The sequence below is a fragment of the Arabidopsis thaliana genome, chromosome 5 (genome assembly GCF_000001735.4).
Source record: "Arabidopsis thaliana chromosome 5, partial sequence".
NCBI lineage: Eukaryota > Viridiplantae > Streptophyta > Magnoliopsida > Brassicales > Brassicaceae > Arabidopsis > Arabidopsis thaliana.
This window is the reverse complement of record NC_003076.8, coordinates 7,458,697-7,481,273: the sequence shown is the minus strand read 5'-3', so window position 1 is coordinate 7,481,273 and position 22,577 is coordinate 7,458,697. Positions and strand designations below refer to the sequence as shown.

The window sequence follows — 22,577 nt, the reverse complement described above, 5'->3', positions numbered from 1 at the left end:
CTCTTTAGAGGATAGTTCTCATTCGTTAAGTAATATATGGAGCTTTGACGTCAAAAAGAAGAAGAAGAATATGCTTGCATTGATAAACATGTAACCAGATACATAAAAGCAGAAATCAGTGGCTCAAGACAAGATAACATTATTAAGATAGCCGTACAATTTCATGCATAAATATCCACTCTAAGATTACATGTGATGAACAATGCATCTCTGAACCTCTTCTCTTATTCCTAGGATGTGGCTAGTTTGACTCCTCGTATATCAAAGGTCTTCACTTTGTTGAATTCATTAGTCATTGACGAAGAAGAGTCATCTGTTTCTGCGTAGTGATCTCCATAAAAATCGCCGACTTTTGGTCCAACATCGTTGCTGCCTACATGCGAGATCCATTCTGGTTTGGGTTTGAACATGCATTTCTCGGGCATCTTCTTGCACGCGCTGTATTTTACATCTTTCTTTTTCTTTTCTACCGGCTCTGGCAATCCCTCTGTTCTCAGAGGTTTGGCTTGTATACCTTCTTTTCTTTCTACATCTTCTTTTTCTCCAACTGGCTCTGGCAATATCTCTGTTTTTACGGGTTTAGCTTCTTTCTTGCTCTGCTTCTTCTTGAAACACATGACTTTGAAACAACTTAGACATCCTGTAGACATTTTTCTTGGGGGATAGATGATTTTTTAACAAACAATATGTGTGCTTGTTTGTCGAAGGTAAAACCAGAGACAAAGATTAGGTTCCTTGAAGATGTTTAATCTTCAGAATGAGAAAAAGAGACCTGAGCTATTAAGCTGATTATTATAAGACCTGTTTTTCTGCAATTTTAATTTTTGGGACTCCACGCAGCTTCCTTTCTTCCACCACTCACTTGCAGGAAATTACCAAAAAGAGAGGGCAAAAAAAAAAACTAAAAAAGTATACTAAGTCCACGCAACTCACTTTGTAAAACTTTTACCTTTAGGAAGTTTTGTCTAAAATGCCATAAATCCAATTTTTGCTTTCAAAATGTGCAAATTATGTCATCTTGTAGACTGCATAAGTTTAGGAAGTTATGTTATCTTTAACGGTCTTCTTAAACTGTGTCGCATTATGCAGATTCAACAAAAAATGTGTAAAAATTATGTCATCTTCTAGGCAATTATGTTATACCTTTAGGAAGTTTTGTCTAAAATTGTGTAGGCAAAATTATTTATATAATAAGAAAGAGTTGGTGGAGACTAAAAGTACTAAATTTTTAGGCCGTAGTCCAAGAGTCGTTTCTTAAGTCTTTTTTTTTTTTTTTTTTTGGGTCAAAAGTCGTTTCTTTAGTCTTTCATTAGTCCAAAAAGGACTACTAAAAGTCTTTAATTATCCAAGCCATCAAAGGTGACTCCTTTTTTTGTAACTCCTAGCAAAGACACGTTAGGATTACTAAACTCTTTTATACTTTGGTAATGTCTCTCTATTATCAGATAAAGAGTAAGGTTCAAATAGAGTCACTTCTGCAACTTTTGTTCACTCTTTAAGGAGTAAGCTAATCACAGTTTACATTTTGGCCATCAAATGTTGTGTTGAAGTGACTTATGTAGAAAATTGAAAGGTAGTTTACGGGTGCATGCAATATATTTCCCGGTCCTCTAGAAACATCATAAAGGTTTAGAGGTTTGTAAGAAATTTCTTAGTAGACTTATAAAAATGATGGTAGAATATCTAGAACCTTTGTAAGCTATCTTTGGAGGCTATAAATACATCATCACCCCAATCATTTGTAATCGACCGAATAAAAAGCAAGTTTAAATAAAAGAAGACAGTGATGATCATGATTCTTGAGTCAATCCTTTGCTATTTTCTTACCACTTTTGATATTTTTAACCTTGAGAAATATATGCTTGCATTAAAAAAAAATGTGATAAGATACATAATACAGATAATATTATGAACAACGCATCTCTGAACCTCTTCTCTAAATCTTCACTTGGCCGCGACTTCTGTGACTCCTCGTATATCAAAGGTCTTCACTTTGTTGAAATCATTATTCACTGATGAAGAAATGACATCTGGTCCATACAACTCGTTGACATTCGGTTCAACATCGTTGCTGCCTACATGTGATGAGCTCCAATATGAATAGGACTTGCTTTCTTGCATAGGAGGCCTCTTCTTGTCTTTTCCATCTTCTCTTTTTTTAACCGGCTCTAGCAATCTCTCTGCTTTCAGGGGTTTGTTTCCTTTCTTGCTCTGCTTCTTCTTGAAAAACATGAATTTGAAACAACTAAGACATCTTATAGACATTTTCGTGGGGGAGGGTGTACAAACAAGCACAAATTGTACAGAAAATATTTGATTTCTTAAAGATGTTTAAATCTTCAGTGTTGAGAGAAGGAGACATGAGTGTTTTAGCTGATTTAAATCTTAAAGATTTGATTTCTTAAAGATGTTTAAATCTTTGACTTATCAAGATTTGAGTGAAGGCAGAATTGACCCATGCAGCTTCCTTTCTTTCACCACTCACTTGCTAGGAAACTACAAAAATAGAAAAAGAAAACTCACGGCAACCAAAAACGCGAACTCCTAGAGGGTTTCGAAGACTTTGAAATTTGTATCAGACATCAAATGAAATCTTTAACTTCTTTTACCTCAATCAGCATCACTAATCTTCATAGTTGTTACCAACGAGCTGTTGGCCCAATGGTAAATCTCCTAGGTAGATGTGCTGATTCGAGGTGGGAGGGATATTTTCTCCAAAAATAGATAAATTTAATTAGGTATGGGTCCCGCCTCTAAAAAAAATGTAGAATCTTTGGATTTGAACTTCCACATATTCAAACAAAAAAATAAAATCTTCACAGTTGTTCACTGATATTGTAAACATAAGATTTATAAAGTTTTTGTTAAACCAAGATAATTGTTTCATCTTCATGTGTTAACAAACATGTGGGCTATCTCCTCTGTTTAAGGCCCATTAGTTGATCTTCATTTGGCCTTGTCTACTTCCTCTGTTCATGGCTCTATACAAATCCTGAAATCAGGGCATTTACATTTTCCCTTTTGACAGAATCCGAAAGCGACCATGAGTTAGATAGCGATTCTCCAGTTTACTCATTTGATACACTGCTAAGAAAATAAAACTGGATATAGCCATATTTAGTGTCATATCTTATCTCTGTTTGAGTCAAGGAACCATCCAAAATCAATCCACACCAAACACATAACGCCATTAGGAATTTAGGATCAGGCTTGTCCATTTTCAAAATCCTGTTAAAAGAACAAACTAAAAAAAAAGAAAGTGTTTAGAGATTAGACACGTCGTCGTTTCACACGCGTAAACTCGTGGATGATGGAAGAAAGTTAAAAGCTCGTGTTTCGAAAGCAAGGGTTTTTGGACCAGTCGTCACTTTACCGGATTTTTGTTTTGGTGCTCGACGACTCTGATTCGAAATCTCTCTCTCTCGGAAAAGCTGAATCTGGATCATCAAAGTAAGTCTCCATCGTTACTTTTATCTCTTCGTGAAGATTCTTTAATCCCATTTATTTGTTCATATTTGCAATCTTCGAAAATTCCTGAAGCTAAACAAAAATGGGATATAGCGACAAAGCACTGAAATTGGACTTGATCAACAGTGTTTCTCTGTAATTAGAGCGAAATTTGGAAAAAAGATGACATTTTTCTATGATTTGCGATGTCTGATTCATTCATTCCCACATGTTTAGGTTCTCTTGTGTAAAGTTTGTTCCTTTCTTATGTCTTCTTATCCAATTTTTGCAGGTATCATTTTAAAGTTTGATCATTTCTTCTTTGGGTATATAGGGTAGTATTCAAAATGGCAGCTTCAGAAACAGTTCTACGTGTTCCATTAGGATCTGTATCTCAATCTTGCTATCTAGCTTCCTTCTTTGTTAACTCAACACCAAACCTCTCGTTTAAACCCGTTAGTAGAAACAGAAAGACCGTCCGGTGTACAAACTCGCATGAGGTCTCAAGCGTACCAAAACATTCATTTCATAGTTCAAACTCTGTTTTGAAAGGTAAAAAGTTTGTTTCCACGATATGCAAATGCCAAAAACATGATGTTGAGGAGAGTATTAGATCAACGTTACTTCCATCTGACGGTTTGAGCAGTGAATTGAAAAGTGACTTAGATGAAATGCCTTTACCTGTTAATGGAAGTGTTTCATCTAATGGTAATGCACAATCAGTTGGAACAAAGTCTATTGAGGATGAAGCTTGGGATCTGTTGAGGCAGTCTGTTGTTTTCTATTGTGGAAGTCCTATTGGAACTATTGCTGCTAATGATCCGAACTCTACTAGTGTTTTGAATTATGATCAGGTCTTTATTCGTGATTTCATACCTTCGGGGATCGCCTTTCTTCTTAAAGGAGAGTATGATATTGTTCGCAATTTCATCCTTTACACTCTCCAGTTACAGGTAATAGAGTCTTTCTTTGATAAGTGCAGATGGAAGCAATAGTATGATGTTGTCAAATGTTTTTGTGGTTAAGGAAATATGATTGTAGTAGTAACCTCTTTTTGTTGCACCGAGTTCAGTGTAGATTGATACGTAGCAGTTATTTGGTTTTGTTATGAGCTGATATGATGCTTATTCCTGACCAGAGTTGGGAGAAAACCATGGATTGCCATAGTCCAGGTCAAGGTTTGATGCCTTGTAGTTTCAAGGTGAAAACTGTTCCTCTCGATGGCGATGATTCAATGACCGAAGAAGTGTTAGATCCTGATTTTGGTGAAGCAGCTATTGGACGTGTTGCCCCGGTTGATTCTGGTAAGAGAAGTTTCAGATCCCTATGTGAAAAGGACTCTGGTATAAAATAACTAACTCACTTTTCATTTGTTTTGGATTTTCAGGCTTGTGGTGGATTATTTTGTTGAGAGCATATGGAAAATGCACTGGTGATCTTTCCGTGCAGGAAAGAGTTGATGTGCAGACTGGAATCAAGATGATCTTAAAGCTGTGTCTCGCTGATGGTTTCGATATGTTTCCTACTTTGTTAGTTACTGATGGGTCCTGCATGATAGACCGTCGAATGGGAATCCATGGTCATCCCCTGGAGATTCAGGTGAGCAGTTCCTTCAATCTGAGTTTGCACTAGAAGCTGTCTATGCAATTGGCAAACCGCTTTATTTATCGTTTACTTTGTCAGGCACTCTTTTATTCGGCTTTGGTCTGCGCTCGTGAGATGCTTACGCCAGAGGACGGGTCAGCTGATCTAATCCGAGCTCTCAACAATCGTCTTGTTGCTTTAAATTTCCACATCAGGGAATACTACTGGTTGGACCTGAAAAAGATTAATGAAATATACCGTTACCAGACCGAGGAATACTCTTACGATGCGGTTAATAAATTCAACATATATCCAGATCAGATCCCTTCATGGTTAGTGGACTTTATGCCGAACAGAGGAGGATATTTGATTGGAAACCTTCAGCCTGCTCACATGGATTTCAGATTCTTTACTCTGGGGAACCTTTGGTCTATAGTGAGCAGTTTGGCTTCAAATGATCAATCACATGCAATTCTTGATTTCATCGAAGCCAAATGGGCAGAACTTGTAGCAGACATGCCACTTAAGATCTGTTACCCTGCTATGGAAGGTGAAGAATGGCGAATTATAACCGGAAGTGATCCAAAGAATACGTAATTTCTCTCTCCCACATGATCTTTGAATAGATGTCTTAAAGTTTTCACTATTGTATTTCCACCATCCCAATTATCACTTTAAGCATCTTGATTATGTTGCAGTCCTTGGTCTTATCACAATGGAGGTGCATGGCCAACTCTGCTATGGCAGGTTAGTTCAGATTTCTCTCTTTCCCTTTTTGGTTCTCCGGTTTTTTTCCTTGTTTCTGAGATTTACATCTGAACTAGAACTGAAATTTTGACATATTGGATTGCACAACGAGATAATCGGTTTGGTTTTATCAATGAGAATTGCAAAGCTGCATTTGTGCTAATTTAAAATCTGAGTCCCATGTTGTTTTTTCAGCTGACAGTTGCAAGCATCAAAATGGGTAGACCAGAGATTGCAGAAAAGGCGGTTGAGTTAGCCGAGAGACGGATTTCCTTAGACAAATGGCCCGAGTACTACGATACCAAAAGAGCAAGATTCATCGGTAAACAGGCACGGCTATACCAGACTTGGTCCATCGCAGGTTACCTAGTGGCCAAGCTCCTCTTAGCAAATCCAGCTGCAGCAAAGTTCCTCACTAGTGAAGAGGATTCGGATTTGAGAAACGCATTCTCTTGCATGCTCAGCGCTAACCCGAGGAGGACAAGAGGACCCAAAAAAGCTCAACAACCATTTATTGTATGAGAGGCTCAGACTTATTTATTTCAAAGTGAGCCATGGAGGAGGCATGGACCTTCAACAGATTGATACAAAAACGTGTCATTGTTGTGTAAATAGTCTCTCTTAGAAACTTACATAAAAATAGATGATGTTTGTTTTTATCATATTATTAAAAGCGTGTTTGGCTCAAGTAGTGAGTGGTCCAACATGTTAAACATAATAAGAAACAGTAGCTAGTACCTAGAAGAAACATCCACAATTTTGCTGTAGAGCCACATGTGTTAGGTCCTATCGAACTAAATTCAACTGACAAGGCTATGATTTAGCCTTCGATAATATTTTAACTGGATCCCATCAGTGGTGGTGGTTGTTGCAGATTAATTATGTTACAGCATTCGTAGTAAATAGCCAGATTATATGACTCATATTTGTTAGAAAAGATTTACAGATTTCACTTATATACAGATTTGCCATTGAGTCAATTATCCAAATGATTGAAACAGTAAAATCATTTAAAGAGTTACACGTTATGCTAACTGACCTACAACTAAATAATTCGGTAGCGCAATGAGTAGTTGAGTACTATTTGTCATTTTTTGTTTTTGTCGATCGGCAGATTTCTAAGTCTCTATGCAACAAATTTTTTTTTCCAGGATTTGATTACTTTTTTTACACATAAACTCAAATATATACAGTTTTAAGGTGAGGATTAAATTGAAATAAATAAAGGTTGCAATTACATAGATTGAAGTTGTCTTCCAAAAATGACAAGTTTAAGAATTTCTCTTTGTTTTTTTCATTTTTAATAAACAACTAATTTTGAAAAATCCAAATCTAAAAAATAAAATGCTTCTATATATCATATATGTAAGATGGTGACATAAAAATATATTTATAACACGACTGAATATCATATGCATGATTCAAAGTCTTATCCATTGTGGAATAAGTTTTTTTTATTTATTTTGATATTACACGCCAACACAAACTGTAAATTACAAGATTAGAATGATATAATCGTATTCTTTAATAATATTACACACGAGATTCACAATAGTTCCAAACATATTACCAGCATAATTTATTGTTTAAGCACATGGGTGATGAGGCCAGGAATGTGGGTGTTTGTGATATAATTGTCCCAATCAATGGACTTGGGATCGAACTCGAACGATCCATCTAACTCTTTGATATTCTCCTTTCTTTTCATTCGCAGTCTTTCGGTATTTAAATCATCAAATCTGCACAAACAAGAATATATAATATCATGTCATGACTTAGTAAAGTTGTGATGACGACTCAAAGATATGATAAGAACTCATGTGTAGTAATAACTAGTGTTTGTTCTCTATCCTAAGAAATAAAGATGTTATACTGTCTTATTAATTAATCTTAAAGTTTGGTAATGAAAGTTTATGAGTGATATATACGTACATGCCCTTGAAGAGTAAGTAAGGCTGGTAAAGCTCAACTAGTCGCATAGCTAGCTTGATTTTGCGGCTTAGGTCACTGTAGTTATCTCCGTGACTCCATGGATAAACTATATTGATCAATCGAAGTATCTGGAAGGGAAAAGAAAACAAAAACAAATGAGAAACATAAAGGTAACAAAAAAAGCAACATATATGTTGAATATTATTCTTAGGTTCTGAATAGTGACTGCGTTTTATGGTGCGGGAGAAGTGCGGTGCGGTTTAAATAGTAACGAAAATACATATATATATATATATATATGTATATGTAGAGATTTTGATATTGTTACAACACTGTTGCGGTGCGGTTTTGGGTGCGGTTTTGGTTACCATTTACAGCCTTAGTCTTTTATAGATGTGCGTAAAAACTGAACCAAAATTTAGGGTTTCTTGGAAGTTTAAAAGTTGGGAAACGAAATGAAAATAGAACATAAATTATAATGTTAAGGTACCTGTAGAGGAAGCTTGTAACGAAGGGTCATGTAGAGGCTGAATTGAGCCATAGTGGACAGAATGGTTCCTTTGACCACTATGATTGGCGAGCCATTCCGACCAATCAAAGGACGTTTAGCGAAGTAACGAGCCGTGAAATCGTGAAGTTGTCCAAACGTGACTGGATTCTTACAAGACGAACCAACATGATATATTGCCTGAATCCCGGTGTCTCCCGAATGAGCTGTCGCGGCTGCAACCATCGCATTTACTACCATGTCTGCCGGTATCTGCAAATGTTATTATAATTTTTTCCATCAACACATTGTCAATGAATTGTATATAATATATTAATTGAAACAAGTAACCCGTTATTTAATATGCCATAAAAATTGTTAATATGCTATAAATTGATTTAGGTGTTGACTTGTGATACAAAGATGTTGAAAGGACTTACAAGGTCAAAGACTGAGTTTGAATCCGCAAGAAAACATTTAAGCCTTCCTTTACCATATGCAACAATCACACTGTCTAATGTTCTGCATATACAATGAAGAAAAAATAAATTAAAGATGAATATTGAGCACGAGATAAAATTAGATACAACAAGGATATAATAAACCAATACTTACTTCAACCCTTCAATCCAACCGGGGAATGGTTCGGCAATAGTACTAGTAATCATTGTTGGACGTATGATAACAAGTGGCAAATTTTCTCTGTATTTTCCCATTAGCATCTCTCCCATTGCTTTGGTGAATACATATGTATTTGGCCATCCATGAAGCTTTGCCCTATATTTAGACCATTTTAATTTAAGAATTAATGGATGATTGAAGTAAAAGTTTAAGAACATATACGTTGTGACTAGGCTGCAAACCTTGCCATTCCAAAATCTTTCATTGTTTGCGAGATCTCTTCATCAGAACAATCTTGAAGCTCTTTCAATTTTTGTTTCATTAGATCATGTTCTATATTGATGTCTAGTTCCCGATCCCCGCTGAGAGTCTCCCCCATCTTGAATGGTTTCTCTAGTAACAATCCAGGTTGTTCACCGCTTATATACGCTAAAAGAATACATACATTTCTCTAGTAAGCATCAGTATATATATTGGTTGTTTTTGTAAGAAAATAATTCAAACTCACCGGTTGAGACATGGAGAAGCAATTGTCCTTTAACACACTTTTTGGCGAAGTTGAGAACATTCAGGGCTCCAAATGTGTTGATGCCAAGACCAATATCATATCTTTTATTTTTATTAAAAACAGAACAATGAAAATCAAGTTACATTTGAATATTATTATACAAAGTAAATGTGATATATCATCAATTATTTTCGTAAATACCTTTCATCGAAATTTGTTGTGGCTGCTATGTTGATTATGATATCAATCTCACTCCACATACGTTGTATGAGATCAGTGTCTTTCAATCCCAAATTATCGATCGATATATCACCTGGAACCGGCACAATTTTTTCCCGCATCAAGGCATTCAAATTGTCTTCTCCTAGATTGTTCCTCAACACTTTAAAAAGGTCGATCTCCATAACCTGTTGATCATTGTAAATAAGGGAAAGAAAACCTATTGTTGATATTTTGAGATAATTAATTAATGCATCGCCTCTAGATGTGTATGTGTAGAGTGTTTTGGTTATAGGATTTAATATACACCATACCTCACTACGTAGGCGTTGCATGGCTGATTTTTCGTCGGGAGCTCTCAACAGAAGGTATATCTTCTTCACATTTGGTTGCAACCTTAGTATTTTCTCTACCAAAACTATGAAAACAATATTTTCGTTACTAAATTAATCTTGTAGTATACACATGAATAAGCTTAAATTCACCCTTTTTAGAGTGTTTAAATATTCATTATCGTAAATGGCTATACTGGTTTTTAAATGCAGTGCAAACATATAATCAGAAAAATTGGGGTTTAAAAGAATATATAAATATGAAGAGTACTTCACTATCGCAACAAATACTATGATACAGAATAATTAATTTTTCTCAAATTAGATATATATATATACAGAACGCATTGAATATTTGTAAGCTGCATCAGTATCATAATTATTGGACCATAAAAATCTATTGTGTTGCAATAAATGAAATGAACAGTATGGGACTCAATATTCTTGGTATATCTTAAAGTTATTATCACTAGCTATCACTCTCATTTTTTATTTAAACAAGACAAACAAACACATAATTAGCGCGACATCTACATATCCTTCTATCTTAAATATACGATTAACAATATATATGTTCAGTTTTCACCATAAGAAGACTATGTTGATGTCTATCGTACACTTATAGAACCAAATGCACGCATGTCAAGAATCTATAATAACTACGTACAAAGATAGTATGAAGCATATGAAATTTTCATTTAAGTTATTAAATCATACTAATTAGAACTTATAGCATAAGCAAGACTCGAAGTACTGAACCGAGGTGTAGAAAGAACGTACCCTTGGCAAGAAAACCAGGAGCTCCTGTGATGAGAATGGTCTTGTTACCGAGAAATTGAACACAATTGGATTCCATTGAAATGAAATGATTCTCAACCAACCTAAGAGAAACACAAGACTTTTTTTTTTTTTTGGATAAAAGGAAACAAAAGACTTGATTTTATTGAGTCACGTAATGCCTTTGGAGTCGAGGTTACTATATATAGAAACGCCAAAAAAGAGATCCATATGGTTGGCCATCGTATTAACAACTTCTTCATCTACCCGCATTGATTACAGAAGATGTGAAATGAAAATTTATTTAGTAAATAATGTTTTCTTCAGTATAATAAATACCATCTCTCACAATTCAAGAAACGTAACTACACGTCGGCCCATCATCTCAGACTTCCTGTTGAAATCATTAATTAATTTTGGTAGGCATAATTGTACTTTGACATAAGAACTATAACTAATATATCTCATTAAACAAATTATGTATGTTTTTTTGCTTGTCAACAACTTATGATTGTGTTAATTTATTACGTTACGCCAGTATTATACTTTTTCTTATTAAAGGGTTTAGGTCATATAATACTCACCAAGATAGACAAAATTATGTTCAGAATTATAGTTAAGGTACTTCCTCTCCTTGGGACATAGTCGTGCAAGGTAAGAGCTATAGAATTCAGTAAACCATTATATCTATTCATCGATCTTTTTATAAGATTATCTTTTTATCAACTAAATTAATTTTATTTTATTTGTCATTAATGCTTAATTATATTGAACATTTAACAACTACTATACCTTCATCCAAAATAAGAGAAATATTGGTTTTTGTCACTATACACATATAGTAAATATGCAATATGAACCTAAGTGGAAGCGCCTATTTACAGTTAGACAATAGGCGTTTGTCGGCTGCCTAAATGCTTAATGCGTTTTAAAACATTGTATAAATAAATGACTTCAAAAAAAAAAAAAAAAAATTGTTCAAACTGTTGAATTATCTAATTGAAACTAAATATTGTGTCCTTAAACATTTTAGTTTTAGTTCAGCTTTTTTTCTCAAAACACTGAAACTGTACTATCTTCATTTACTTGGTTTTCTATTACCAAAAGGTCCAAAACTATTCGAAACACAATCTATAGGACGTTAGCCAAAATAATACTAGTTTGTTAGGTAATATATTATTTTCAAAAGTAAATGTTCAGATAACTTCTAATCATAATTCAATTCTTTTAAGTTTATCCAATGATTAATCTTCCCAAACATGTGATCTGACGAGAAGGACACCTACCATAGTCCATATATGCAATTAGGAGTTAGGAAGCTGGAAGCTGTCGTCATTTTCTCTTCTTTGCCGTCCATTAATAAGGGTTTGCAATAATCGGTGCACTTCTATATGAAGTACTTAGTCAATTAAAAAAAAAAGTACTTAGTCAATAAAGTTTGGTAGAAACTAAAACGTTATGTTGTCTTCGTAGTTCGTACGTACCTCTATTTTTGGACTTACCCTACAGTGATATGATTGATATATTTCCATGATCTTTAGAGTTTCAGCTTAATAATGTAAACTACATGTTGCTCCAAGTAGTTGGGATTTTATCACACCGATCACAGTGGGTTGGCTCTTTGTGTTTATATGATCTTAATAAAAATATTTTGGTCCAAAAGTTTGGCAATATGAATGGTATATAAACAAGCTGCGTGTCTTTGACATTTTTTGCATAGATAGAGTCTGACACTTTGAGTTGCGAGCCATTCTATTTCACATTACAAACAAAAAATCAGTACGATTCTTTATTATTTATATTAAGTCTTATCATTTGCTTTCATCTATCTGGATCATGTATGTCTTTTAATCTTTTATCCATTTGAAAACACACCTATAGATAAATTACGATAAGGTTGGTGTTGGACCATTTGGTCCAGTAGTCTTGAACTTTTGATGACGCGTTGACATCCTGAATCATTCTATTAAATTATTTTATCAGTGTACATTTTTTTTGGGGACAAACATCAGTGTACATTCAAAATGAAGAACAAATAAAATAGAAATGAGCTCGGGTTTGTGATTTGGTATGTATTTCTAGGAAAAGTTAAAATTGTCAGAAAATATGTATGTAGCAATTTTTTCATGTATTGATACTCAAGGACTTTAATTGGCCTTCCATTTATACATTTTTAAAAAACAAATTATAAAATATGTTAATTTACATATGTAATAAACAAAAACATTATTTACATAATCATCATGTCTTTTCAAAACACAACGTAAGTAAAAAATGCATTGAATTTCTTCTCGCAAGGAAGTAGGCCAGCCGGTTCAACATCCATTTTGTTGGTGAGAGAGCGAAATTGTGTAGGAAGACTTATATTTATAATAAAAAGCATATGCAATTTGATGTTCTATACAAAAATATTTAGTATAAGCAAACTAATCCATCTATAACTGTTCGCATATCTTTTGATATATAAACAAATTCTAGATGACTTAAAGGAGTAAAACAAAAAGCCACAATATGTCACATATTAGGTAGCAAGAAGAAGGACGGGCCGATAGCCAATTAATCAGCCGACCTAGCTAAGACCATCTCCAATGATGCTTCATTTTTCACCTTTTCCTTCATTTTGAAGTGAAAAATGAAGAATTCTTCTCTAATGGTACTTCATTTTTATCTTCAAAATGAAGAATTGAACAGTGTATCTTCATATTTGAAGGTATACTATTAACATCTTCATTTTTTGAAGGTGAACTTTCTTATTTACAAAATGATCCTTCAAATAATAACAAAGTATTTATTTTGTTCTAAACAAATTATTTCTTTTATTTTAATCCAATTAAACTAAAATGCAAAAACAACTTTTATCTCGCTCGATTCAGAAAAATTAAGGATAAAGAAACTCATTTCTCACTTCGGAATGCATTAATTGATCATTTGTGGGAGAATTATATGTCTACAATTGTATCGTAAATATATATTTTTAATTAATGTTATGTAATGTGATTTTCTTTATAATAATGTACTCTAAATAAAATTGTTGGACTATTTGCTACTTATTAAACAAATGGGTTAAAGTTCATAAGTTTAGAAAGTAAATGGTATATCAATAATTAATAATAAAATAGAGATAGAATATACTTTAAAATATTCTTTTTGAAGTACAAAATGAAGGAAACCATTGGAAAAGGCTTGCTTCATTTTTGCCTTTAAATTTGAAAAAACTCTAATTTTAAAAATATATTTGAAGACAACCATTGGAAATGCCCTAACTGAGATTATCAGCTATATTATATGTCACATAAAGAGCTGCCATGGCTAATCAAAACGAAATGATCACAGTGATATTTTATTGACATACCACTCTACAAATCACATATTTATTCACTGATAATGCTTGAACGATCATCATATATCCTAACATTCCATGAACAATCTCTTAAATGAAAATACTCGAAAAGTCTTATAAATAATCATCTAAAACTCATAGACGGTCATAATTGTTTAGGCAACTATATATTAAAAAGAAAAATAACTATCCGATACGCTTGTAAACGATAACAATCATGCACAACAACCGTCATGAGATATATAATCAACACATTGATGTAAAGACAATGGGTACTCAAATTTTCTTATGACCGCCATGAAGCCACACATCTTGACTTCTCAATAGTTCAAATATTTTAGTTTTTGAAGTTTTTCAAAATGTAAGTTATTTTCCAAATATATACTTCAGAATTAATCTTTTTCCATAAATCTCCTCTTAAAATTAATACGTTGGGATAATATTTATCTGGATATCAGAGGACAAGTAATCAACCCAAATAACACAAAAGTATTTGCTCATTTCTTAATTCACCTTTTCTTTTCTCAGATGGTGTTTCCATGCATGTGGGTAGGTCCTGCTCACAGTATAAGAAAAAGCGAGGAAGCTGTAGATACCTCTGGCTCCACCTCACATGCAGTACACACATTAAATTTTGGAGACTCAACTCTCATAATTCTATTTGGCTCAACTGGTCAATATTTATTGTATTTAACCTCTTCTTTTAGTCTTGACTCCTAGTGATTTTCTACCAATTTCTAAATAGGCTAATATGTTTCGTACGTTTATTGATTTAATATCGGCTTTCAGATTTTTTTTAATAATCACTCTTCACTCATCTTGCTAATTTTGACTATTTTCCATTATTAGAGAAATTTTGAAAAATAACACTTTTATGGTATCCCTTTTTAAAAATACCACTAAGAGAAAAAAAATTCAAAAATATCATTTTATAGCATGTATTATAAACAATATAAAATTTTCTACAATTTGTAAAACCTTATAAACATTTTATAACATGCATTATAAAATCTGTAAAACTCTATAAAATATTTTGTGAACATGCTCTATAACAGTAATATTTAAAAAGTGGTATCATAAATTAAAAATTAATAGAGGTATACAGTTGTACTATATTTAAATTAACATAAATGAAGATATGCACACAATCTTAGATATTTTTTGAATATTTACCATTGATTTAGTAAAACATTTTGTCTTCACACCAATATTTATATAGAGAAATTAATTGAAATGATTATACTCTTATAGATAGTTTCTAATTTATATAAGAAATATTTTAAATTTAAGTAAAGGCGCCACATGGTCAAACGTTGTCTTAGATCCTCCGAAATCTATGCAAAGCCACACACGTGAGTGATCCATCTCCACTGGCACCTAAGTATGGTCCCCGAATACTGTCCCGCATAGTTATCAAAAATTGAAACTTATGGATAGTTTCCAGACAATAAACCAACGAAGAGCAGATGAATTACAAACACAATCTTGAAACATATATACAAACTTGATAAAATCCTAAGAAAAAAAAAATCATATAGTAATTAGTGAAACACTTCTTTTGAAGATAAAAAGTACTAGAAGGGTAAACTAAAACTCGATTAAGATTATACCTTTGAGAAAGTTGATTGTACGTAGTAATTAGTATAAAGCTTGTAACTATAGGTTCTCATCAAGTCATCGACAGCAAGATAAGAGAACTACATTAGTCTGTGAATCGCTCAGAAAATGTTTGGTGTAGTATAATAGTATCGTGAGGTATATCATCTTTCCCACTAGTTCTTTCATCTTTAGAGAATTTTAAGTTTGGCCCCATTGACATATGAGATGGCTTATAGAAAATATATCTCTTGCATTAGGCACCACCTCCAACATGTATTTCCCATTAATAAATAACACATAATTAATTTGTTTGTTGTTTAAAAAAATAAAAAAACAAGTGACATGAATTTTGTGATTTTTAAAAAAAAGATAAGACACTATTTATAAAACACATATGGGCCGTATTTTTGACAGTTTATGCACGAGAGCAAAGTTGTTGTATGGTTTTTACTTTTCTTAGATCCTATGGTTAGACATGCAGGCTGCAGCTAAAATATCAGAAGCAAGATTGTTTTTTTTTGGTGTAAAGGGAGGTCCTAGTTATCTATAGTATTAACTATATTATATATCAAATATTGTTTCGCTATATATAAGACAAAGAAATCCACATCACAACCCATAATTTTAGGAAATTTTCGCAAGCAAAGAAGAAAGAAAGAATACCGCGTGAAAGAAATACATAGTTCGTACCCCCATGACAGCTAATGTTTAATATATAGATGAGACCATCCCACATTCCCACGTAAATACCTTTTAAAATGTATAAATACAAAGTGGTTATTTAAGCATAGATGAATGATCACAAGTTCTATCTGAAACAAATATTGTAAACCAATTAATTGGAGATTAGAAGTAAATACGAATAACATGTTTTATAAAAGTTTATACAATTGTATAACAAAAAATATATACAACTAAAGGTCGATTTACAATTACATTTCAAGAGACCAAAGACTAATTAAACTTTGACTAAAACCTTTGCCGATCGACACAAAAAATAAGATAGTTTGTTTAAATATTCTCAGATATTATATATATATATAAAAAAATTATCAACAACATAAATATTGTCTTACTGACGACACTAAAACACGCTATTATATATGGTACATAGTCTTACATATATATAAAGTATATGGTACATAGTCTTACATATATATAAAGGATTACATTCTCCAAATAAATAGGTATGGGCATCGGTGCAGTGGACTTACGGAGACATTTTATTGAGGGGAATTTAACACTTGATAACTGTATAACGCATGTACAATGTCTAGTTCAATGCATTCTTTCCATTTTTGTAAGTCAGATTATGGGTGTCATGTGGGGTGAATTTGGGAGACACCCTTAAAACTTCTGAACCCACCACACCAATATCCACACGCAGACACATTTTGTGACATTAATATAATATTTGGTGTTATCAGAGTTGTGTGAGGTACATCTTTTAGAAAGTTATGTATGGGATCAATTTTTTTAACTAAAGTAATAATAACAATATGCTAATTAATATTGATGTACTTTAATGCTAAAGTTTATTAGTATGAAAATTATATTAACATATAAAAGTAATATAGGTTAAAAAAAAAAAAATACCAAAAACTATAATATTGCATGATCCGCTTTTAATCCCGAAATGTATATAAAACATGTAGATTTAGTTATGCAAAAAAAACAAAAAACTGTCAGTAAATATTCTTTGGCATAAATTTTTCTCCCAGGTGGAAGTTAAATTTTATGCTGTCGAAGTTCTGAGCTTTGCAGAGCAAATAAAACAATATATTGTTTTTGGGAAATAGAATGTGTCGTCCAAAGAAATCAGTTCAGGAAACTTTTGGGTGGGAACTGGCGGGAGAGATCATAAAAAAGATTGACATGATAGACCTCCGAGAATAGGCTAAATATCAAGATCGAGATACCACCGAGAGTAGGATTTGAGATTTACGCTTTGAATGGTTCAATGCTATAATGCGTACTAAGACATGCAATATGCATGCATATATACCAATATTTTGGTAAAGAGACATGCATACTTTAGTGTACATTAAAGCATACAACAGTACTATGCAATTGAGTTTAGTTTTGTTAAACTACCGGATGATAAACTACAGATTTGATAGTTATGAAAAATATCATGTTTCCAGAACAATTAATTAAGTGGAGAAAAAATTAAGCTTTAACAAAGAAAGAAAGAAGAACAAAATCAAAACTAAAATTTACTTGAGACTATTTAAAAACAATGTCACATTTTTTCTTATTGACATCTATAAAAAAATTATTGCTATTTGCCAAATTTATTTTGAATCTTATTCGATTCAACAAGAAACATAGATACATAAATTTTCCGGCTTAATAAGAAACAAAAGTACATTCCTTCAATTGATTTTGCATAAACACGTTTTTTTTATTTATCAAAAGCATAATATAGGAGAAAATAGAAAAAAGAATGAACGACGATGGGTTTCCGCCGATCACTCTTTTGATGTGACAAAAGTGTTTAGCGGAATTGTGTTTTGATTTTATTGACTGTATAATACACATATCCATATAGTACATGATACTTAATTAGGTGTATGGGCTTGGGCAATAAACACAAATATATAGCCCAATATGATGTTCCCCTCTATGTGGTTGAGAGCATGTGCATGCGCTGTGGTGAAAATGTATCTCTCCCTCTATCACACACACACACACTTACATAGTCTCTTTGAGTTTCCTGATGTTGGTTATGTTATATTTATCCTTTTTCATAGGCAGAGTTATACTCGTTGCTTGTTAAGTAATATAAAGGGTCTAGGAAACATGCTAGTTTCTCTTTAGCCTTTGTTCCCCAGTTTCAGCTTTTCCAATTGTGTACTTACACATATAGCTGTAATATCATTAATTCTTTCTGCAATCCAATGGTTCTTGAGATTGTTACTGTAGTGGGGATGAAACACAACTTATTATTTTAGTGATGGACAAGGAAATTTGAGGTGAAATATATTTATATTTGTGGTTTTGTGGCAATCAACTAAAGAACCTGTATATGGATATGGTAAAATCCGAATAAGCCACTATTAACTTAAATACTATCAAGGTGAGTGGTCTTTCTGAATCAGGGCATATCATTGCTTCATTGGAATTAAAATAGTCTTGAGTTTATAAACCCGAGCCGCTTCCTGCGTATACATAAGAATTTGCTTCCCTAACCTTTCTGAAAACTGTGAATTAGTTTGTTTCTCTCCTAGTGCGTGCATGCGGCTTGAATCTTGATAGAGGGCGGAAGCTAAATAACAGACGAGAACACAAGATCTCTAGGAGAACTCGGATTAACGAACGGATCTTACTTAGAACACCGAAACTTGACGAATAAGCAATAAGGATAAGGTCGGTTCCAAGAGATCGATATCGACAAGGTTTTGCAAGTCCTCCTTGCAGGGCTTGCACACAAGCTCTTAGGGTTGAGAGTCCTCCTCTCTAGGCTTTAGACAAAGCTCTCTTAAAACTCGAAGCTGCCTTCCAAAATAGACTCAAGCTCCTTAAATAATAAGAAACATAAAACAAAAACCCTAATCTAATGTAATACGATACCGACGAGATATAGATTTAAAGCCCACGAACACATGGCCCATTAGGCCATTAACAAGACTAGACGTAAAACAAAGAGAAATATCGAGCACCATGAAAGCCTTTGAAGTGGTGATCAATGATGTATAGATGCGCTGCATCAAATCTTCTTTCGTCAACGTCGGTCTCCCTTCTTGCTCCCTCGTAAGCAACCTTGTTCACACATTTGAAATGATAGGATGCAGAGCCGGTTCAAACTAAACATAGCCACTGTGTTACATATTCATTTGGAAAGGGTAACAATCTTCTTAGTTAAAAAAGCTATGAAAGTGTCAAAATGGTAAGAAAAAGAGATTCTACGGGAAAAGCAACGTTAACGTACGACCGACAATATAGTCTTGCTCCTGACCAAAACCCTAATACCTTTAGTTCCACGTGCATTTGCGCATCTCCCGAATGGATGTGATTTTTTTGTCGTACACAATTACTTCTTTTAGAAATTTAGATGGCCGAGGCGTCATATCATCATCGTCTTTGATTATTATCAGGATGTAACCATATAACAACCACCGGTTTCTGATATGCATGGTTTACATCAAAGTGTTGTCTACGAATCATTTTACCCATCAAAGTATTTTCAAACTAAGCAGTTTATTTAACCAACACCTGAAAATTTGATAGAGATATTATATGACATTATATGGTAGATTTGGTCATGCTGAAATTAAAGAGTTTGATCACACTATTGAAATAGATCTGAAATCACTAACCAGAGTCAGAGACGCACACCTAAAGACACTCAAACAAGAAAATAAATAAATAGAACCTTTTCGTTGAAGAAAATAAATAACTAACAACAAAAACAGACAAACGAAATTCATTTAAGAGATTTTTTTTTTTTTCATTTGACAGAATTTTAATTAAATGGGTCCATGCATGATTTGATGTGCATGAAAAGTCTTTAGTCGTTAGACTGTTCTTGAAGGACAATGGCATTATAAATAGACGATTGGTATTGCATTGATCAAAGTATAAAATAAAGATCAAGAGACAATAAATATAAAAAGAGAGAAACTAAGAGCATGGAGAAGAAGATGAAAGAGGAGGAGGAGGAGCCACTGAGCCCTATGGCTCGGGCATTTCAGGAGCCGAGCATCGACTGTGGTATTGTCATAAAGTTCGGGTGCAAAACCAAGATCAACCCTGACGTCATTGTTGATTCCTTGAAGCTTAATGTTTTCAAGCATCCTCGTTTCTGCAGCCTTTTGGTAAGCAGGATAATTATTATTATTTTCTAATGAAGGTTATACATTTTTTGAAAAGTGTTATTGATTTACTTACCAGCTTCTTAATACATGTGCTTCCAAATATTCTTACATATTTAGCTTATTTAATAGGACGATGATGGTACAAAATGGTTAAGGACCGATGTTGTCAATGTAGAGGAACATGTATTTGTACCAGACATAGATCCAAAATTGACAGAGGAAGACGTTGAATGGTTCGTTGAGGACTACATATCCAGTATAACGATGATTCCTCTAGACAGAACTAAGCCCTTATGGGAAGTTCATATCCTAAACGCTAAAACCTCTGACGCCGAAGCTATATGTGTCATAAGATGTCACCATGCATTAGGAGATGGAGTGTCTATCTTGTCTCTCATACTAGCATCTACCCGAAAAACATCGGAACCCGAGGCATTTTCTACCCTCCCTGTCCCAAAGTGTCGTGAATCTTACAACCATAGACGCGGGTTCTCATTCTTTAGATTGGTTCTTGTGGTTTGTTCCACAGTGAGATTGATATGGAATACCCTAGTGGATTCCTTTTTGTGCATGGCAACAATATTTTTCTTGAAGGATACAGATACACCCCTGAAGGGTAAGCCTGGCGCCATAAAGAAATTTTCTCACCGGATTGTGTCTTTGGATGACATCAAACTTATAAAGAACGCTATGGAAATGGTAAATACGTATTTGTTACAATTTTCCATATTGTATTCTCATGTGAAATTTTCTTGAATTATTCTTGATGCTCTTCCACAAACGATATTGTGGGTTTTTTATTGTCTAACTTCTCATGTGCACATTGTTTCTTTACAAGACTATCAACGACGTTCTTCTGGGGGTTACAGAAGCCGCTCTCACACGCTATCTGCACCAATCATATGGTATGGTAACGTTAGGATTTTCTCATCAACAATAGTCTCAACCATGGAAGAAACTATAATCATATTTTTCTCTTTTAATAAATTGCTTCTGTGATACAAGACAAGACCAATGAGGAAGCTGGAACATCGCTTACACCAAATCGACAAGATTTGCTTGATAGAATTCGATTACGTTCACTTATAGTAGTGAACCTAAGGCCTACTGGAAGCCAGGTTAAAAGTCCTGATCTTTACATGTAAAACTCTTTAAAGACTTTGTTTATTCTCACACGAATAACATGAAAATATTGTCCATGTCCCTTTGTTTCCCTTGGCTTTTTCATAGTCCATAGCCGATATGATGGCCAAGGGCTCTAAATGCAGATGGGGTAACTACATCAGCGTCATTCTCTTCCCGTTTACCATCGCCTTGCAATCTGATCCATTAGTGTATCTCTCAAATGTTAAATCCATGATAGATCGAAAGAAAAACTCTCTTATTACTTATATTATATACACATTTTCGGAGTTCGTCATCAAAGCTTTCGGGATCAATGTAAGAAATATTTTCTTTTCTTTTGGTTTTCACCACTAACAATATCAAGAAAACATCTACTTTTTTCTTTTTTCAAAGGTCGCAGTAGCGTTTCAGCGTAAAATCATGTTGAACACAACGATGTGCATTTCAAACCTTCCCGGTCCGACTGAGGAAGTTAGTTTCCATGGCCATCCGATCGCTTACTTTGCTCCAAGCATCTATGGACTACCACAAGTATACTTATTTTGTTGTTGATTACAACTTGCTAACAATAAGCTTTTAGATTTTGTTTCGGCCTTTCATTCTAACATCAATTTTTTTCTTGATTTGGTAGGCATTGACAATACATTATCTGAGTTATGCAAACAAGATGATAATTTCCGTCGCTGTTGATCCAATGATTATTGACGCTCACAAGCTATGTGATGAACTAGAGGAATCTCTCAAGAATATGAAACTTGCTATCTTAGAGAAAGGATTACCAAATCATGTCAATTAAGCTCCAAAACCTAAAGTAAGACGTCAGTGATAATGTATAATTGTCAAATTAATTTGTATTATGCAAGGGCAAGCTTTGTTATATTATCACCGCAAATAAAACATTCTTCTTGGTTGTATTATGCCGTCGTTATGTTAATCCGTATTAAAAACTTAGTAGTGAATTTGTGTCATGTTTTGTTTTGTTATTGTTCATTCTTTTACCGCACTTGTATTATCATCATTTGAAGATATATTAACTTTGGTA

The 22,577-nt window shown here is 33.6% G+C and overlaps 6 protein-coding genes, 1 long non-coding RNA gene and 1 other non-coding gene across 11 annotated transcripts; 5 read left to right on the top strand and 3 right to left on the bottom strand.

Annotated features, from left to right (window-relative positions):
• Positions 1-67: 67 nt before the first annotated feature.
• Positions 68-861, bottom strand: AT5G22530 (uncharacterized protein). Its single transcript, NM_122158.3, has one exon. It carries the CDS (start codon positions 648-650, stop codon positions 231-233), a length of 420 nt encoding a protein of 139 aa, NP_568419.1. The 5' UTR covers positions 651-861; the 3' UTR covers positions 68-230.
• An 869-nt stretch (positions 862-1,730) lies between these two features.
• AT5G22520 (uncharacterized protein) lies at positions 1,731-2,414 on the bottom strand. Its single transcript, NM_122157.3, has one exon. It carries the CDS (start codon positions 2,263-2,265, stop codon positions 1,945-1,947), a length of 321 nt encoding a protein of 106 aa, NP_197644.1. The 5' UTR covers positions 2,266-2,414; the 3' UTR covers positions 1,731-1,944.
• A 186-nt stretch (positions 2,415-2,600) lies between these two features.
• MIR8173 lies at positions 2,601-2,705 on the top strand. Its single transcript, NR_142685.1, has one exon. It is a non-coding gene; the product is annotated as a microRNA ath-MIR8173 precursor (primary transcript).
• Positions 2,706-2,938: 233 nt separating this feature from the next.
• On the top strand, positions 2,939-6,639 carry INV-E (alkaline/neutral invertase). 2 transcript variants are annotated; one of them, NM_122156.4, is made up of 7 exons: positions 2,939-3,450; positions 3,740-4,400; positions 4,586-4,751; positions 4,835-5,046; positions 5,131-5,624; positions 5,730-5,778; positions 5,974-6,639. In NM_122156.4, the coding sequence occupies exons 2-7, from the start codon at positions 3,795-3,797 to the stop codon at positions 6,298-6,300; spliced, it is 1,854 nt and encodes a 617-aa protein (NP_197643.1). In that variant the 5' UTR covers positions 2,939-3,450; positions 3,740-3,794; the 3' UTR covers positions 6,301-6,639. The 2 variants fall into 2 exon arrangements, with proteins under 2 accessions (NP_197643.1, NP_001332722.1); NM_001343739.1 differs by having other exon boundaries at positions 3,082-3,450; positions 3,782-4,400; positions 5,974-6,527.
• A 501-nt stretch (positions 6,640-7,140) lies between these two features.
• On the bottom strand, positions 7,141-10,946 carry FAR1 (fatty acid reductase 1). Of its 2 annotated transcripts, NM_122155.4 has the most exons (10): positions 10,658-10,946; positions 9,860-9,963; positions 9,528-9,733; positions 9,327-9,427; positions 9,061-9,247; positions 8,813-8,974; positions 8,638-8,719; positions 8,201-8,470; positions 7,711-7,838; positions 7,149-7,517 (listed from the first exon to the last, which is right to left on the bottom strand). In NM_122155.4, the coding sequence occupies exons 1-10, from the start codon at positions 10,731-10,733 to the stop codon at positions 7,358-7,360; spliced, it is 1,476 nt and encodes a 491-aa protein (NP_197642.1). In that variant the 5' UTR covers positions 10,734-10,946; the 3' UTR covers positions 7,149-7,357. The 2 variants fall into 2 exon arrangements, with proteins under 2 accessions (NP_001331256.1, NP_197642.1); NM_001343737.1 differs by having other exon boundaries at positions 7,141-7,517; positions 7,711-8,470; positions 10,658-10,831.
• AT5G22505 (uncharacterized protein) lies at positions 7,425-8,734 on the top strand (the record flags this gene model as incomplete). Its single annotated transcript, NM_001343738.1, has 2 exons — positions 7,425-7,499; positions 8,600-8,734. The coding sequence occupies 2 exons, from the start codon at positions 7,425-7,427 to the stop codon at positions 8,732-8,734; spliced, it is 210 nt and encodes a 69-aa protein (NP_001331257.1).
• A 7,463-nt stretch (positions 10,947-18,409) lies between the features above and the next one.
• On the top strand, positions 18,410-18,766 carry AT5G03405. Its single transcript, NR_142684.1, has one exon. It is a non-coding gene; the product is annotated as an other RNA (long non-coding RNA).
• A 1,414-nt stretch (positions 18,767-20,180) lies between these two features.
• On the top strand, positions 20,181-22,500 carry AT5G22490 (O-acyltransferase (WSD1-like) family protein). Of its 2 annotated transcripts, NM_122154.2 has the most exons (7): positions 20,181-20,410; positions 20,540-21,109; positions 21,249-21,315; positions 21,416-21,528; positions 21,641-21,850; positions 21,929-22,066; positions 22,167-22,500. In NM_122154.2, the coding sequence occupies exons 1-7, from the start codon at positions 20,225-20,227 to the stop codon at positions 22,329-22,331; spliced, it is 1,449 nt and encodes a 482-aa protein (NP_197641.1). In that variant the 5' UTR covers positions 20,181-20,224; the 3' UTR covers positions 22,332-22,500. The 2 variants fall into 2 exon arrangements, with proteins under 2 accessions (NP_197641.1, NP_001330895.1); NM_001343736.1 differs by having other exon boundaries at positions 21,641-22,066.
• The last annotated feature ends 77 nt before the right edge of the window (positions 22,501-22,577 follow it).

Excerpts from the sequence above, each read along its gene's own strand:
- AT5G22530 (NM_122158.3), bottom strand. The coding sequence starts at position 650 with ATGTCTACAGGATGTCTAAGTTGTTTCAAAGTCATGTGTTTCAAGAAG.
- FAR1 (NM_122155.4), bottom strand. The coding sequence starts at position 10,733 with ATGGAATCCAATTGTGTTCAATTTCTCGGTAACAAGACCATTCTCATC. Across the intron at positions 9,248-9,326 it reads GCTTCTCCATGTCTCAACCG|CGTATATAAGCGGTGAACAA; the intron begins GTGAGTTTGAAT and ends GTATTCTTTTAG. Across the intron at positions 8,471-8,637 it reads CAAACTCAGTCTTTGACCTT|ATACCGGCAGACATGGTAGT; the intron begins GTAAGTCCTTTC and ends TAACATTTGCAG.
- INV-E (NM_122156.4), top strand. The coding sequence starts at position 3,795 with ATGGCAGCTTCAGAAACAGTTCTACGTGTTCCATTAGGATCTGTATCT. Across the intron at positions 5,047-5,130 it reads GTCATCCCCTGGAGATTCAG|GCACTCTTTTATTCGGCTTT; the intron begins GTGAGCAGTTCC and ends TTACTTTGTCAG. Across the intron at positions 5,625-5,729 it reads GGAAGTGATCCAAAGAATAC|TCCTTGGTCTTATCACAATG; the intron begins GTAATTTCTCTC and ends ATTATGTTGCAG.
- AT5G22520 (NM_122157.3), bottom strand. The coding sequence starts at position 2,265 with ATGTCTATAAGATGTCTTAGTTGTTTCAAATTCATGTTTTTCAAGAAG.
- AT5G22490 (NM_122154.2), top strand. The coding sequence starts at position 20,225 with ATGGAGAAGAAGATGAAAGAGGAGGAGGAGGAGCCACTGAGCCCTATG. Across the intron at positions 20,411-20,539 it reads CTCGTTTCTGCAGCCTTTTG|GACGATGATGGTACAAAATG; the intron begins GTAAGCAGGATA and ends CTTATTTAATAG. Across the intron at positions 21,110-21,248 it reads TAAAGAACGCTATGGAAATG|ACTATCAACGACGTTCTTCT; the intron begins GTAAATACGTAT and ends TTTCTTTACAAG.